We start from the raw sequence: 16,196 nt of genomic DNA, 5'->3' as shown, positions 1-16,196 counted from the left end.
CCGCCAGAGCAGCAGTCATGTCAAATCAAGGACAGTCACTTGCAACCCAAGAAGACGGCCAAGGAGCATGAAGCCAGTAATCAGGACTGCAAGACTCAGAGGGAGCATCACAGGAGGCACCATATTAGTGCATCCTAACACAAAAGTGTTATGCACTGGGACAGCAAGTTAGGTGCCTAGTTGTTTGGTCAGCACTTGCATGACTTGGAATGTGCTCTGTGAAAGGAATACTCCAGAGACAATAAATTAGTAATAAGGACTGACTCAGCAAAGTGTATAATTTGATCAGAAAGAGCTGCTAGTCTGACAGTTCCTTCCTCAGCCTTTTGCCTAGAAAATACAGAAGGTCTGCTCTGTCTCTGGTGGATTGCAACCCCTCTCAAGATGCTGATGAGATTGCCTTTTGCTGTGGAAAAAAATCTAAAATATTTTTTGTATTAGTCATACTCCTGGCTCACTGTGAAATAAAAGATACACCTAGTGAAATACTGATACCTATGTGGACATAGGCATCTTGAAGTCAATAGACATAAATCAATCCCCACTTTGGAAAAAAAAAAGGGGGGGAATAACTAAAACTACAGTCACTATCCTGAACCTGGACATGGAGATGAAGCTATTGAACTTCTTCAATTATTAGAGATATCGTCATCCTCACTTCCTCTTTGAGATGAAAATAAATAAATCAATCAATCAATCAACAGCCAGGACTGCCCTGCTACTGACTTGCATGGAAAACACTTCATGGCTTTTGGTGCTAGCAGCATAGTCTACCTTCTGCTGAAACAGGCCAAACAAGCGGGTCCTATAAAAGATAAGGTAAGTAAAGAGCGGCAAACAGAATAACATGGCCTCCAGCTGTAGCACTCAGATCACAAAGTCCAGTGTGATGCATCACACAAGTCAAGGACAGCAACTGAACTTCCCTGCACGTGGGAAGAAAAGCTGAAATCAAAGGAAGCCACAAAGGCTGAGCAGGCAGTTTATTTATTCTGACCATGGCTTTCAGGATACTAACAGATCTTTGGGATGCAAACAAGAATCAGGTGCAGCAGTCATTGTGAGCAAGGGCAGAAAGACAGCAGCTGAGGAACAGACCAACTCAAGGAACAAAACAAGAGCATGCTCAATGGTCAGCTGAAGTCTGGAATCAAAGAAGTCCATAAACCAAAGAAGGCATACACTAGGGCAGATGCCCAAGACAGGCTGTTAAGGAAAAAAGATGTCACAATGCCAACAAAAGTCAGGGCCAGAAGTCAGAACAAAGGAATAGGAGCCAAAGCCTAAGGTCAGCTGCAGCCAAAAGTAACACTGAGCTGCGGAGACCAGGAAAGAGGATGCGCCTTCCTAGGCCAGACCCCGGCAGGTCTGACACATGGGGGTCTCTGCTGCTTTGGAGACTGGGCTCTCAGCTCCGCAGCCAGCATAGCCAGGCAGAGCAGCCCAAAGGGATGCAGTCTGCACAGGGGAACGGGCACCAGAATTAGTGGGCATCTTACACAATGGAGTCTTTGCCAAAGCTGCTCTGGCTGCCCAGCTTGATCCTGAACGTGACCCTGGGTTTTAAACTGAGATCTGAGTAATTGCGTGTATGAACAAAACTATAATTTCCTCGTTACTTTTTCTTTCTTCTGTGATTTTCTTTCTTTGTAAAAGCACATAGGCAACAGAGGCAGACTCAAGAGTCCTTCAGCATACAAAAGCATTTATTGTTAGCTGTCCCGAAGTTAGAGATGAACCGTCAAAAGGCTTTACAGTCAATACTGAAGACCAATAAACTTATGGTACTGAAGTACATAAGTTACTGGTACAGCATCATTATTGCAGCAAGCCTTCTGGTTGGAAAAGTGTAAGGTGTTGCCTGCCAGTTGGATGACAACGAGGACCTGGAAGCTGCTGCCATTGCTGGTAACTACAGAACACAGACCCACTGAGGGTGGGCTGGTATTGAAATAATACCTGATAAGGCTGTTTCCTTGCAGGCCCCCCCTGCACCTCTGCTTAGACAAAACTTAAAAAGAAAAAAATATTATCTTGGGCTGATGTTAGCATGCCATGGCAGGAAAATAGCGGCAAGCTCCAAAAGACATGTATTTGCATACCAGAGGAAAATGATCCTAAATATGAAAGACTTGCAGTCTCAGCAAGTTCACTAAAGCACACACTCAGACAGCACGTTCACTAAAAGCATAGACTTGTAGTAATGAAACAAAATTAGAGAGACTTTAAAACAGCAGAAGAGATCATTACAATTATACCTAATAACAAAAATGTCCTTTGACTGCTTCAGATGGTTTCTGCCTCTTTGTCCTAGGTTAAGCTAGAATTTCACACTAATAACTTAAAGCATAGTTCTTTCCACGGAGAGGACTCCAGGGAGTCAGCTCCCCAGCAGCCCACAGGACTACAGCAGCAGCACTTTAACCAGCACAAAGAAAGGACAGCCTGATGGAGAAATACATGACCACGCACCAATGCATGGCAAGAAAGCTCCTCTAACCAGCACTGCCAGCTCCGCATGCTTGTGAAACGGCACCCCAGGGTTCTTCTGCCTGGCACGTCCAGTGCATACCTCTATTAAATCCTTCCTGGCCTCAGGCTATTTCTCTTTATCATAGTCCCACAGCACAAGACAGAAGGTTTTACAGCCGTCTTCCTACAGGCAAAATGAATCTTACCGTATAATCGTCATACAAAATACAGACCATGAAACAAAAGGAACTGGGCTATGGCTTGTATGTCCTAGCATTAATTTTTTGTTTGTTTGTTTTATAGGCTCTGCTGTAAGGTGCAAAAAGTGTCAAAAGAATTGTCCGAGTTTGAGTGACTTCGTATATGCACACCCGCAACAAGGACACACACATTGAGTTTGTAATACCACACATGCTCTGATCTCCTGTCTTGCTTAAAGGATATTCCCTAAACCACCGGCTATGCCTCTCCCATCGCGTGATGCTCATGGACTCTTCTTCAGCTAAGAACCATCTGCAGTTACTCCAAGCATGCAGGACACCTTTCCTTACCTTTCAAAATAACCTTCCTGTGTTATCAGCAAGAAAGGATCCAATCCACACAGCATCAAAATCACTGGTCTCTCTGATTTTGCACTGATGAAACACCCTCCTTGTGGAAAAGCTCTGAGCTCTCTCCTGACCTAAGCTTTTGAGCCACGAGTAAAGACACAGGAACAGCCTTCTACCTCTGGGTAGAGGTTTCTGCGACAAGAGTCCTGCTCACCTTGTTCTTTTCTGACACTGGCTTGCTCAAAGACTTGCATGTTTAACTGGACACGGACACACTTTCAATCAGTTAAGACAAAGAATAAAGCACTGAACACTGTAGAAAAGGAAGAGTATAGGAGTGAGGAGTTTTTCTGTAGCAACGATAGCTAGACACCTTTGCAAATGCAGGGAGTCTGGTGACAGGGGAATTCCTGAATCTCACTTGGAAGCACACCGACAATACGGCCCTGCGGAGCAGGAGTGTGGACAAGATGAGCTCTAGAGGTACTTCCAACCTCAACTGTTCTGTGATTCTGGAATACCAGGTCAGCAGTAAATCCTACAATCAGACTAAAAAAATCATATCCCAGTTTGCCTCTCATCCTAGCTGGCTCTGGAAACCTTCAAGCACAATCCTAAATTTACCACGACAGAAAAATAGTTACAGTTTGCATACTGAAAGCTTCCAGAATGTCAAAGGATGAGTGTCGATGTACACCAGATCTGTCAGTAGGGAGGAGGCTCCAGGAGCGGTGCTCCACATGTCAGGGGTACCCACATCAGCTTCTAGTGGTGCATGCTAGTGGCTGTGGTATGCAACACAAGATCATCCAGACAAGCCCAGCTACTGCAGAACAGGTCCTCAGCACTGCTCAAAGTGCCACCTCCTCCTGCTTTTCAACTTACTAAGCAGCCCCAGAGGGAAACCGCTGGATAAGATGCAGCGTGAGTATACCTTATCAGGCTCTCTTATCTCGTTATGCCACGAACTGAAACTCAGGAAAGATCATAAGTTTGTTCACGCTTGTTCTTGATGGTTGACATCATCCTGAGATCCAGTCCAGGAATCAGCCAACTCCCTAAACAGGCCAACCCAGATGGGCCTTCTTAAACAACTATAAAACATGTTGCCCAGTTTCTTCAAACACATTCTGTGGTGACCATACTCGCTACTTATCTACACCAAGGCAAACGGACCATCTGGCTTATGACCGAGGGGCTCGCGCTGCCAGCGCCAAAGCCCCCTCTACAAATAATACCGTCTCCGTTTCCAGTATCATGACACTTCCTTCCTCTTGTCACCCCAAGGTTGGTATCTGTCCAGGAGCCTCAAAAGAGCTTCTTGGCCAAACATAAGCACTCCCTGTGCAAGTCCTTCTCACCTGTCAGCGCGCAGGGTGATGCACAATCACAGGGGGATGGGACGGAACCGACATGCCACAGGCCACACAGGGGCACGTACCCTATTGGCATTAGTTCGAGGCATCATGAGGGGTTCAAACAGAGCGGCGGCACAGTTACTTCCAAGTCTATCAGAAACAGCCCGCGATGCATGTCAGCCTCGAGGCTGGGTGGGCAGGGAAGGCTCTGAAGGCTCTTACCTTCCCCAGAAAGTGCTTGCGGTACAGCTTGGCCGTAGGGTCGCTTTCCAGTTTCACTTTCCCACTCCATGGAAAGGGCACATCAGGCAGGGCTGGACTCAGTCTGGAGAGGTTGTGGCTGGTCCCTTCAATCCAGTAGCCCCCAAACTGGGGTAAGATAATGAGAGGATACGGCCACCCTTTCTGTAATACCTATTCAGAAGGACAGAGAACATGGAAGCTGACAGGCCAGTAAAGTCCAAGGAAAAGCAGAAATGAGCAGTAGTAACTCACCTCGTGGATGCTGGGGTAAGGAATATACTCCTCTTCTGTCTGAAATCAGAAGAGACCATTAGCAAAAAAGGTTCAGTGTTATCCTCTCACAACAGCGCAAGCTGTGTCCTCAGCCCCTGCTCTGCCCTCATCCACCTTTAGAACTTTACTTTAGGATCAAAGGTTAGGCTCCATTTCCCAGGTCTCAGCATTATCATACAGAACTTTGAGAACAATAAATTTAGGAGTCCGACTTCACCCACCTTCCTCCTTGAAACTACACAGAATACAGGCACGCCAGATGAGGAGGCAGCCATACAGGCACATGGGTGAAGTCAGGAGTGACAGCCGGTCTCCTTTCCTTCCAGTGCCAGCCAGCTGCTGTTCTGCACAGGTGACAGCAGAGATGGTAGAAACTGTACCATCACCTGCAGCGAGACCAAGGCTCTGCCATCTCCACAGCTAGAGCTGTGGCATACAACCGAGGCGTGACTGCAGGGCCAGGGGCAGCGCCACAGCCATGTCACACCAGGTGGGCGCCCCTTCCACCACCAAGAGCCAGGCCAGCTCCACCACAGCCCAGCGGCATCAGTGCTCTATGGGCTGCTCTTAAAGGCCATTAAAGGATTAAATTCAAGGTCATGGCTGACTTCAAGGTTACTGTGGCTGAGCTGAGACTGGAGGAATGGAGAGGAAGAGTTAAGAATTTAAAGATGGGAATCTGTTCTTATCGGCATAATAGTAAGGGAAACAGAGCAGCTTTCTAGTAGCATCCATAGCAGTCCTCAAGCATACTGAAATAAATGCAACATGGTTTCATAATTATTATTATTATTATAGCTCTTAAACTGAATAAAATTAAAGAAAGTACTTAGCCAAAACTAAGTTTTTTAATAATAAACACTTACTGGAACCACTTAAATTTGAAAAAGGGAAGCATTGATTCTATTTCAGCTACATAGTTTCACCCTCTTGTGCAGTGACTTAAAAAAAAGGCAAGCGTATATGTGTCCTTGCACTGTTTGTAGGCTCCATGTTCATTTCAAGATGAAAATACACTGCAAACCAGATCAGTAATTATCTGTCATTCTCAGCAACTTCGGAGGCAACAAGGACTTTGCCTGACCTTGAGAGGAGCTGGAAGGGAACATCTTTGTTCATCCAGACGACTCCCCTGGAAACAAAGTCACAGACAGTGAATCCTATGTTTGAGCAAGTCTGTTTCTGTTACCCTCTGTCCCCTTCTCTGTACCCTCAATATGCATATTTTGCCTCTCTAATTTTCTACTTTATGCAAGTTTGGAGTAAACAGGAGGAGCAAAGCTAGAATTTGGCCAGTCCCCTGGCTTGGCATGTAAACGGAAAAGCTCCCCTGGCCACCTTACATCTCTTAAAAAACAGAAAGCTGGCAGAAATCAAAAGCAATCTCCCAGACTGATGCTCTTACTTAATTCTCTAATCTCTTCTAGCTACTTTAAAACACTTGTTTTGACAATTGGGGCTAGGCGAGAAGACTTTTCTTATTAAGCAGGTTATGTGCCTTGCTCCCATCCACGTAAGAGAACACATCTGTTCTTATGTGCCACAGAGTGCGGCTGCAGAGCTTGGGGGCTGCTTCGCCAGGCAGCCTTGCTGGCAGGTGGCTTGGGATGCAGGGCAGGAGATGACTGGATGCCTGGCTGCTTCCTGAACCAGCAGCCGGCATCCAGACTTGCTTTTCTTTCTTAAGGCTATTCCATCCTCCCTTCTCACTGTGGCAAGAGTAGCTTGTGTGCACCACAGTTCCGCAGCAGAAGCACACAGAACAGTGAAACTGTAGCGAGGACAGTGCCAACATGAACGGAGCAGAGGCAGAATAGGAGGAGCCCCAGAGATACGGGGGGCAGCAGGCTGCACAACATGCTGGCCACTGTCCAAGCCGACATCAGTACACGCAAAAGAGTAAGAGGCAAAACTGGCATCACCAGATAGGAAGCTGCAGACCAGGATTTAAGTTGCAGCTTTCTCTTAGACACAACACCTGAGTATTCAGCTACTGGCACCTAAATCCTGTAACTCATATCAGAACATTTTTATACACCATCAGTGACGCTGCGCAATAGAGTGGCTATCAGGGATTCCAGACAGGAGAAGTAGCTCTCAACTTTGTTCTGAAAATAAGCAGGATCTGATTTATAACAGCTATGTCTATGCAAGTATTCTACAGTGGAACTAGCTTGTAAACTAGTGTCTGGTAGAAATAAGTAACTCTCACTGGAGCCCTGCAGTGGGGATCTGAAGAGGCTCTAGAGCAAACATTTGAGGCCAATGCTCCACCATGCAGGGTGAAAAAACTTCCAGTATAGCAACAACATTAACATCGAGCAATAGCAGCATTACAACATGGATTAATAACGATCCTTGAAGAAGCAACAAAAGAAAGAAAGAAAAATAAAAAAAAGAGAGAGAGAAAAAAAGGACATCCATTACACATATAACTGGGGTCATAAAAAAATGAGAAAGCTTATTAAACGAGCCATAAAAGAGCTAAACCTTCATGAAATTATGAGGAGCCAGACCTTGAGCTTACAACAAATGCATAACACCTTCCAAAAACTCCTAGAAACACCAGAAGTAAGCTATAATGGCCGAACGCCAGGGTAAGGGAGACTAGTAGCAGATGCACGAGGGCATTCCTCATAAGTCTGAAGTTGAGTTCAAGCACAAAAAATAGATACAACAACAAATCTTAGTTGGTTAAATACAGAAACACAGTAAAGCAAGCGAGGAACAATCTGCAGATAACATAGCAACAGAAATAAACAATAATAATAACAAAAATAAAGAATTATTTTCCTTAACTACATTAGGAGAAAGAAGCTTGTCAAAACGTCTACAGGGTGACATAGGACCAAACTACAAAAGCTGAGCTTAGAGAGAATTACTCTCCCCCAAGAAAAGGTATATTTTTAAAACTGTATTTTCAACAGGGAGCCTGAACAAATACCAATTTAGAGCTATTCTTCATAGGGCAACATCAGAAGACCTGTTTCAAATTGCAGTGTCAGTAGACAGCACTGACAAAACGAACATTAGCAGGATGTGGTGGGTTGTGAAATTAAGAGGGAACAAAGGCTGGCGAGCGATCTTCACCTTTGCAGAGGCAGTAGTGACCGATTAGCATCTGGGGAGGTCACGAGGCTAAGAAAGGGGCGTGCATGAAATACAAGTGTGAACGGGTATTTTGTTGATGCAGCCTGGAGTTTCCTGGTCAGCCAGGGCTCACAGGGAGTGCTGGGCTCAGGAACAGGTCTCTGGGGCAAGACAGGCCCATGCTCTATCCAAACAGGACTGAGACGGGAGGTACGCATATGCACAAAGCAGCCCCAGCCCCTCCAGGACAAGCCCTGGGAAGGACTGGGACAAGCTTGCTACACTCCAGAGCATTTCTGCACACAGAAACGCAGGCGGGGAAACCGTGGTTTTGCGGGTTCTCTCTCCCCTTCCTTGGCATTTTTGGCAGATCCGGTAAGTGCAGAAAGTTTCCAGTTACAAGGGAGGTCCCTGTAGGAGACCAGTAGTTCAGAGTGGCCTGAAGGAAACCTTCCCTGGCTGCTGTAAAGGGGGTGCTGCCTGCAGTGGAGGCTCTGCAGAGCACGGAGGAATGCGCCGGCACATTCCATGACTCTGCACTGTTAAAGGAGCTCCAGGGAGCAGGAGACGCAGCCCGAACCCAACCAGCTTCCCTCTGGAGTGAAGCCCGAGGTACTGGCACAGCTCTAAGGCAGCCCTGAGCTGTGCAGCCCGAGGCTTTATTCCAGAGGGTGACCAGGGCCTCAGGGAACTGGCACGTACGCTGCTGATGGGTGGCAGCGCAGGCGGAACAACCGGTGGAGATGGCTGTCATTCCCCAAAGGGGGGCACAACCTGTGGCAGCGTCACCCACCTGCTGGGAGCCCATTGGCATTCGGGGCGGCTCAGCTGCTGGCGCTGCCTTTAGGGCAAGGCCCCCCCTGGCCACCCCCAGCCCACCACAGACAGCAGCCTGGGGACCCCACACTGCCAGGGTCCTGCGCCGGGAGTGCCTGGCCTGAGCGGGGACAGAACAGACGGCAGAGGAAAAACTGCCCGGACCCACAGCCGGGTCCACCATGGCCTAACGATAACACCCGCTTTCTGCAGGGAAAGCACTGGTTCAAAGCAGACAGCTTGGATACGAAGGGGAGACAGGAAAGAAAACATGGAGGTGGCTGTGAGAAAATGAGATGGAAGGGTATGCTGGAACCATACGGATGCAGGCTGGAGGTGGTAACATCACACCACAAAAGACAAAAGCAGGTAAGTGAGGAAGGATTGGCTATGCAAGTATGCAAAGACCTACAACATCAGGGTTTATCAGCTGAAATCAGATTTGCTTGCTTTTCAACTGCCCGCACCGCAGAGCGACCAAGGAACATCGTATGGCCCAGCACCCTTAGAGGGTATTTCCTGTGGCATCACCACATCTGCAGCACAGAACAATGTGGCCAGTAGCCCGTTTACTTCAAGTAATGAGTATTAAGATTACAAAGGAAGAAAAAAAAAGGAAAAAAGCAAACTTCATTCCCAGATTTCAGAGGCAGGTTTCAGTTTAAGAAGATAGTACGCATTAATTCATCACACATAATGTGAAATGGCTACTTTAACTTTCAGTCAAGCGATTCTACTCCAATCCCATTGTTAAAGTACTCAGATACTAATTCTGTCCTGTGGCTTTGTTGTTGTTATTTTACGGAGAAATGCCCAAGCCTCCTGCTTTGCCTTTTACTCACTTGTTTGGTAATGAAAATCCCAGATTTAAATTTCAAGAGTGATTCAACAAATCTAAAGGATAGCTGGAGTCAAATGGAAGGAAAGGGAAAGCAAATACAGAGAAAAAAAGGATAAAGAAATAATTAGTAAAAATCTAAAGAAAGATTGCAATTTAAAGATAAATAATAAAAATAAATTGGGGAGAGTTCTTTTGGAAAACATCTCCCTTCTTTCAAAAAGTTGCTGTCATAATTAAGCAGCAGCTATTAATTCTCCTAGTGCAAGTCAGGTGACAAAACAAGCTAAATTAAAAAACAAACAAACAAACTACTAGACAGTCTGAACAATGGGCAGCTAAGAAACCAATACAGATGCAAAATTAGGTGGTCTGCATATGCCAGCAATTCTCAGCAGCTCCTCGTTACACCCCTAACTGAAGCGGTCTGAATCCAGTGGGATGTAGTTCTCACACGGCCAACGGGGAGCTGAGGAACCCTGAGATCTTCAGTACCGCAGTGTCCCAGTGAGGGACACCTGGCAGCAGCCGGTGTTCACCCAGCTGGCAGAGGCTGGACAGGCCGTGGCAGCGCCCACAGTGCCCACAGCGCCCACAGCCCCGCGCTCAGCTCCCCCCAGCGCGCCCCATGGCCTGGCACAGCCAGCGCTTGCAGTTCTGTCGTGCCGAGAACGTACCCCAATGGGGAGGGGGGGGCAGCACGGTGGTTTCAAGGTCTGTGCCTGCCTACACATTACTGTACAGAAGACATACCTTCAGACCCCCCCTGTACAGAAGACATACCTTCAGACCCCCTCCCCCGCACCCCCTCCTAGCCTGCCAGGCAGCACTTCAGCCTCACGGCTCCACGCTTGGTGCTGCGCTGCTGCCGTCCACCTCCTCACCTTCACACTCCCACCAAAGCTTGTGTTTCCATCATATCCACAGTATGATCACCCAAATTCCAGAAAATAAGTTAATTGTTTCTTCTAAGTTTAATTCCTGCACATAATAGGAGGCAGGAGTTGTGTGCCATGTCAGGTCAGGCCAGTCACCCACAGCATTTTAAAGGTGTACCACTTAGAAAATACCGGTAATCTGTAAGGATGCTCTGGGAAGAGATTTTGTTGTTAGATATGTAACACATATAACATTATTAGATTATTATCTCTTTATTTGGTAGGGCAGGATTGGTTTTTTTCCTCCCTTTTACTGTATTTTAATTTTATAATGTAATATATGCTATTAAATGCACGTATTGCCGTAACAGAATTAAGCCAGTCCTTCTTTCTTGTGCAAGTTGAAGACAGGGCCTGCAGTAGTTATTTATTAAACTGTTTGACCTTGCTAAATGCAGTTATGTTAACATCCTATTAATCACCTGTCATTAGCAGCTGCTGCCCAGCAGAAGCAATTTCTTGAAGATGCCAGAGATACCTTAATGCAACTTTGATTTTCTCAGAATCACACTTCTGCAAAGAACATAACTATAATATTTGCATCTATTCCTTCCATCATGCTGGTTGGAAAAATTAACACAGGGAAACACTTCTGAAACCCCATTTAAGGGTAGGTGTAGGTGCTTGGGCCTGGGAGAGCTAAATATTCTGCAAGACTAAATTAAAGCATACTGGGAGCAAAGCGACAACGCAAATTGCAGCCAATTATTTGTTTGGCTATGAAAAATCACAAAATGTCAAAGTCTGACAGAGTAGCTTCTCCTTACCTGCATTTTTTCAATCATCTCAAACAAGTCCACAGTCTGTGAAAAGACAACAGGGAAAAGAATTTAACATTTGCAGAAGCTAACATTATCTTCCATGCTAACTCAGACACCAAAAGAGCCAACAGCTCCTTCCACATTTTGGCACAGAAACTACTTGCTCGCTGAAGACAAGATGGAATCATTCTTCCTTAGCTGACAGCAGGGACAAAAGAACTAGCCAAATTGTCTTCAGCTTGTGTGGCAAAAGCTTGCCCTGGAACCTGGTTGAACAGTTACTAGAAATTTCTCTCTTTCAATGGGCCAGACCACTGACTCAGTACAGTACAGCATAAGAAATGAATAAATGAAGCCTGGGATTGCCACAGAAGTGAGCAACTACAGCCATAAGACATGCACGCACACAAGCTTGCTTCAGTCATTTCTTCTGCTCAGTGGTTCAAGGCACATTCCAACCTCAGCCAGAGGGACATGGGCTGTCTTTACCTTGCTGGGGACAGCAGGAGCGAGAGCATATGGAAAGCCTTGGGTGGGAGAGTCTATAACATCACTGAAGCAGCGCACCCCTTCCTCGGACCTCCTGCAAGGGGAGGAGAAAGAAGGAAAATCTTCTAACTCTTGGATATCTCAAGACACCAGTGCCTGCCTGCAGTGCCGCCTCTGCCTTCTGCTGCCCTCTGCTTACTATTCCTCTCCCCAGACCACTTCCTGCCCATGAGGGACCTTCACGCCCTGTGAGATTCCCTGAGCTGTCTCAGCTCACCACTTGCCACCTGCAAACGTCCTGGATGTAACAGCAAAAGCCGCCTGGCCCCGACTGCTCCGCCTCTGTTCGCATGCTGTTTTCCTCACCACTGTCCTGTAAGTGCTGCACGATCTCTTTTGCTAGGTTCCTCCTCTATCATAGATCTGTAGCAGAATAAACACAGGACACGGGAAGCTACGGGACCAGATCTGAAAGCTGAACCATAGTAAAAGAGCAGAAAGTTCTGAAATGTCACTGAAATGACAAATGAGCACCCAAAGGACAGCCCCAGCTGCCACAGCCTGGGTATCAGTGTCCGAGACAGCAGCATAGCAGAGATGGTGCTACAGCGGGACTGAGAGGAGCCTGCAACCCTCCTGCAGCCTGCGGGTTACTGCTGCTGGGAAAGCCAGCGTGCAGGCTGGATGAGCTTTTATCTGCACATCTTCTGTTGAAAACACATTGTTATTTTGGCCCTGCTGGAGCTGCAGTGTCAACAAATAGCAGCAGCACTTATTTGACTTCATAGAAGAGAAAGCAAAAAGTAACACAAACAATACACTGTAGTTTAAAAGACATACCCTGCATCAGCCACCGCGCTGTGGGCAGCCTCACTGCTAGCTGCAGCTCTCCTACTGTTAGTTAATAAACCTCCTGTGCTGCTCACAGTTTTTACTACAATGACAACTGGGGTGTAAGTCATGGTAGAGGTCGCATAGGTGGGGCGGGGAAGAAAGCCCAAGTTCCTAATACAAGACTTGTCCGCTTTGTAATGCAATCATGAATATGCTGGTTATGTGATCATATAACACAATCATAAATTGCTGTCCTTCAGCTGTTTGATGCACAGACTCCTACTGCTTCCACGCAAAGGGATCAGCACCTGTAAGTCATGCAGGCTCTTGCTTTGCCACATTCCCTGTTGCATGGAAGTGCGATGCATTCCCGTCATCATGAAGCCACACTCCATTACATGCTCCAACAATCTCAATGCCCACCAATTCTCTGACAATTCACAATTTATTTTAGTAGCCCAATGACATCACGTAACTTGTATATAGGCTGATCTACACAAAATAACACAATTCTTCCATCCCACAATTTTCTCCTAAAATTCAAAATGAGAGAGATCTGTGCAATGCATCTAGAGATTAAAGCCGTAATGTATATGGGAGGAAAGACGCAGGAGTTAGACTTGACATCCTCAAACAAATATTGGAATAGTTAGATGGCAAATGTATTTTAAATGAATATTAATATCATACCAACACATGCTTTATTTATCATCTTATTCATTTACTTGCAAGTTTGGGAGTAGCAAAATTTATGTCCAAGCAGTACACGAAATATTTTCATTGGGTTTTTTAGGAATCTGAAGTTTCTGCTCTGCAAGCCCTAAAAAGGTAAGAGCTTAATTTGATAAGTTTTCATTTTCAGAAACTAGCCATCTCCAGAGAAGTGTAATAGCAGAACTTTTGTGCAACTGGATGCTCTGGGGCCTTGCTACATGCTGTAGAGGGTTTTTTTGCCCTGTCACTGGTTTGAATCCTGAATCATTCAGCAGAGAGCAAAACACATGCCAGCACCATGGAAGCTGGCAGCTCCCAGGGCAGGTCAGCGTGGCCGGTCCTGCCCCGCTCCCATCTCTGCCCCTGGGGCTGGCCAGGGCACCTCGCACAGGGCTGCTTCTTACCGCTCAAGCCAAGCACAGTCCTAGTGTCAAAGGTCCTCCAGCAGATGCCAGACTCACTGGTCTTATCCTACATTTAGAGATGTTCTCAATTCTGTCATTATCTCAGGTTAGGGATGTGCTGAGGGAACTCAAAAATCCAGGTGAATGACTTAGATTTTATGTTATCTTTCACAAAATATTACAAATGCTTGGGGCCATTGTAACTATTGCTTGAAAGTCCATTTGTGAATTTAAAACTTCTTGAATGAAAAACATTAAGCTTTATTTATAGAAAGAGAACATACTGCCTTTCAAATTGGAACTTCAAGCTCCTTGGCCACAGAAAAGCAGAATATCAACCTTCTCAGAAAGAAAACCAGTTCTGCAGGGAGAGGAATACGCATGTGCAAATGTATCCTGGCTGAACCTTTATTTTTAGGAAATAGCAACAAGGGGAAGCAGAGGGCCCAGAAAATGTCAAAAACTAAACTAGGATTTTACTAGTGACAGTAACCAGTGCATTAATTTCAAGCAGGTAGCCAAACTACAAGTAGGCACTGCTGATCCACCACTAACAATGCCACTCTCAATACTCAGCAGCACGTAAAGGACCTTTGCAGACCTCCAAGCCACTATATCCACACACAGAGCTCTGCTCACCCCCTGTATTCCTGCCTGGCAGCATCCTTTGCTATTTTACTCCTGGGATCAGTCTGTACAGCTCTCTCAAAATCATTCCCATCTGCTATAGCTGAGCCAGTTCAATAACCAAGTCAATGCAAATATTTGCTCTGAGAAAAGCACAAGTCAGCCTTGACAGATTCCATCCATCCTTTCATCCATCTTTCATAAGTATTAAGGAAGTGAGAAGTGTCTGAAGAGATAAGTGCCCCAAACCCTCAGGTAAACCCTCCTGAAAGTTCACAGGGAAGCAGGCGTATAGCTACTGTAAAAACCTCTGCTAACCTGAAGCCTTCCAGTAGGAGAAACAATACAGCATGATCAGAACAACCCCCAGTATTGACACAGGCTGAGCGGGGAACAGACCAAGGGCATCCCTGAGGGGAAGGACTTGGGGGTGCTGGGGGATGAGAACCTCCACATGGCCCAGCAATGCACGCTCGCAGCCCAGAAAGCCAGCTGAGCCCTGGGCTGCATCCCCAGCAGCGTGGTCGAGGGAGGGGGCTCTGCCCCTCTGTCCCGCTCGGGTGAGACCCCCTGCAGCACTGCCTCCAGCTCGGGGCACCCAGTATAAGGACCCATCGGAGCGGGTCCAGAGGAGGCCACGAGGATGCTCAGGGGGCTGGAGTGCTCTGCTCTGCAGACAGGCTGAGCGCTGGGGGTGTTCAGCCCGGAGAAGGCTCCAGAAGACCTTGGGGCACCTTCCAGTGCCTGAAAGAGCCAGCAAGAAAGCTGGAGAGGGGCTTTTTTTCAAGGGCATGTAGCAACAGGACGAGGGGGAACAGTTTTAAACTAAAAGAAGGGAGATTTAGATTAGGTATCAGGAATAAATTCTTCACTGTGAAGGTGGTGAGACACTGGCCCAGGCTGCCCAGAGCAGCTGTGGGTGCCCCATCCCTGGCAGGGCTCAGGGCCAGGTTGGACGGGGCTGGGAGCGACCTGGGCTGGTGGGGGGTGTCCCTGCCTGTGACAGGAGGCTGGAACCGAGTGGTCTATAAGGTCCCTTCCAACCCAACCTGTCCTATGATTTGCAGCTAGTTATGGAATGGCAGTCAGCACACTGACCGAGTCCCAGCCTCACAGCTGGTTCTTGCAGTGAGACAAGGGCACGTTGTAGCCCCCCCAGCAGGGCCAGGCAGCCAGCGCCGCGCGGAGTCCGGAGCGGCAGCCCCGAGGCGCCTGTGAGAGAAATTCTGTGCAACCGCTCCCCAGACAACAGCTGCTGCCCCTTCTCGCCCTTTCTCCCCCCTTAGCGAGGCACATCTGCCTCCCCCCACACCCGCAGGCAGCCTCAGAGCACGGGGCCCCCTCCTGTGCGCACCCGCGCCCCTTCCCACAACTCCGCCAAGGAATGGCCAGCCCAGAACGGGGGGGACGGGGGGAACCAGGCCAGAACCCGGGGGTCCCTCTGCCGCCGGGACAGTTTGCTCTCAGCTGGTCACAGACTTTTCAGCCCACGGACGCTGCGCTCAGCCGGGACCCCCGACTTCCCTCCCGGCCGCGGGGCGGCTGCCCCAGCCCCTCCTGCCCCCGCACCGACGGGGGGACCCGGGGAGCCCCGCCGGCCCCCGCCCCCGCGGGACCGGGTCAAGGGGAACTCCCCCGGGGAATTCATCCCGCCCGGCAGGTCCACGCCGGTGAGCCCCCCGCTCCCCGGGAGAGGGAGGGGAGCAAGCGGGCCGCCCCCGCGCCCCCCCCCCCACCCCCCCCCCACCCCGGCACCCGCCCGGCTCCCCCCCTTCCGTCGCAGCGGCA

At 48.0% G+C, this 16,196-nt stretch overlaps 1 protein-coding gene across 10 annotated transcripts in view; it reads right to left on the bottom strand.

The window, feature by feature from the left end:
* LOC130149445 (rap1 GTPase-activating protein 1-like) overlaps positions 1-16,196 on the bottom strand; it is a 52,188-nt gene that overhangs the window by 29,210 nt on the left and 6,782 nt on the right. For 9 of the 10 annotated variants that reach the window (XM_056339077.1, XM_056339081.1, XM_056339083.1 and 6 more), the window contains exons 2-6: positions 11,830-11,923; positions 11,347-11,382; positions 5,982-6,029; positions 4,877-4,915; positions 4,604-4,795 (exon numbers count right to left, since the gene is read on the bottom strand). In XM_056339077.1, the coding sequence (XP_056195052.1) occupies positions 4,604-4,795; positions 4,877-4,915; positions 5,982-6,029; positions 11,347-11,364 (297 nt within the window). In that variant the 5' untranslated portion in view covers positions 11,365-11,382; positions 11,830-11,923. Of the gene's footprint in view, positions 1-4,603; positions 4,796-4,876; positions 4,916-5,981; positions 6,030-11,346; positions 11,383-11,829; positions 11,924-12,106; positions 12,224-16,196 lie in introns of those variants that run through there. The other variant, XM_056339086.1, reaches the window with a different exon arrangement.

Source organism: Falco biarmicus, chromosome 5 (genome assembly GCF_023638135.1).
Source record: "Falco biarmicus isolate bFalBia1 chromosome 5, bFalBia1.pri, whole genome shotgun sequence".
NCBI classification, from domain to species: Eukaryota; Metazoa; Chordata; class Aves; order Falconiformes; family Falconidae; genus Falco; species Falco biarmicus.
The sequence above is the reverse complement of the archived record's forward strand: the minus strand, read 5'-3'. Positions and strand labels throughout refer to the sequence as shown.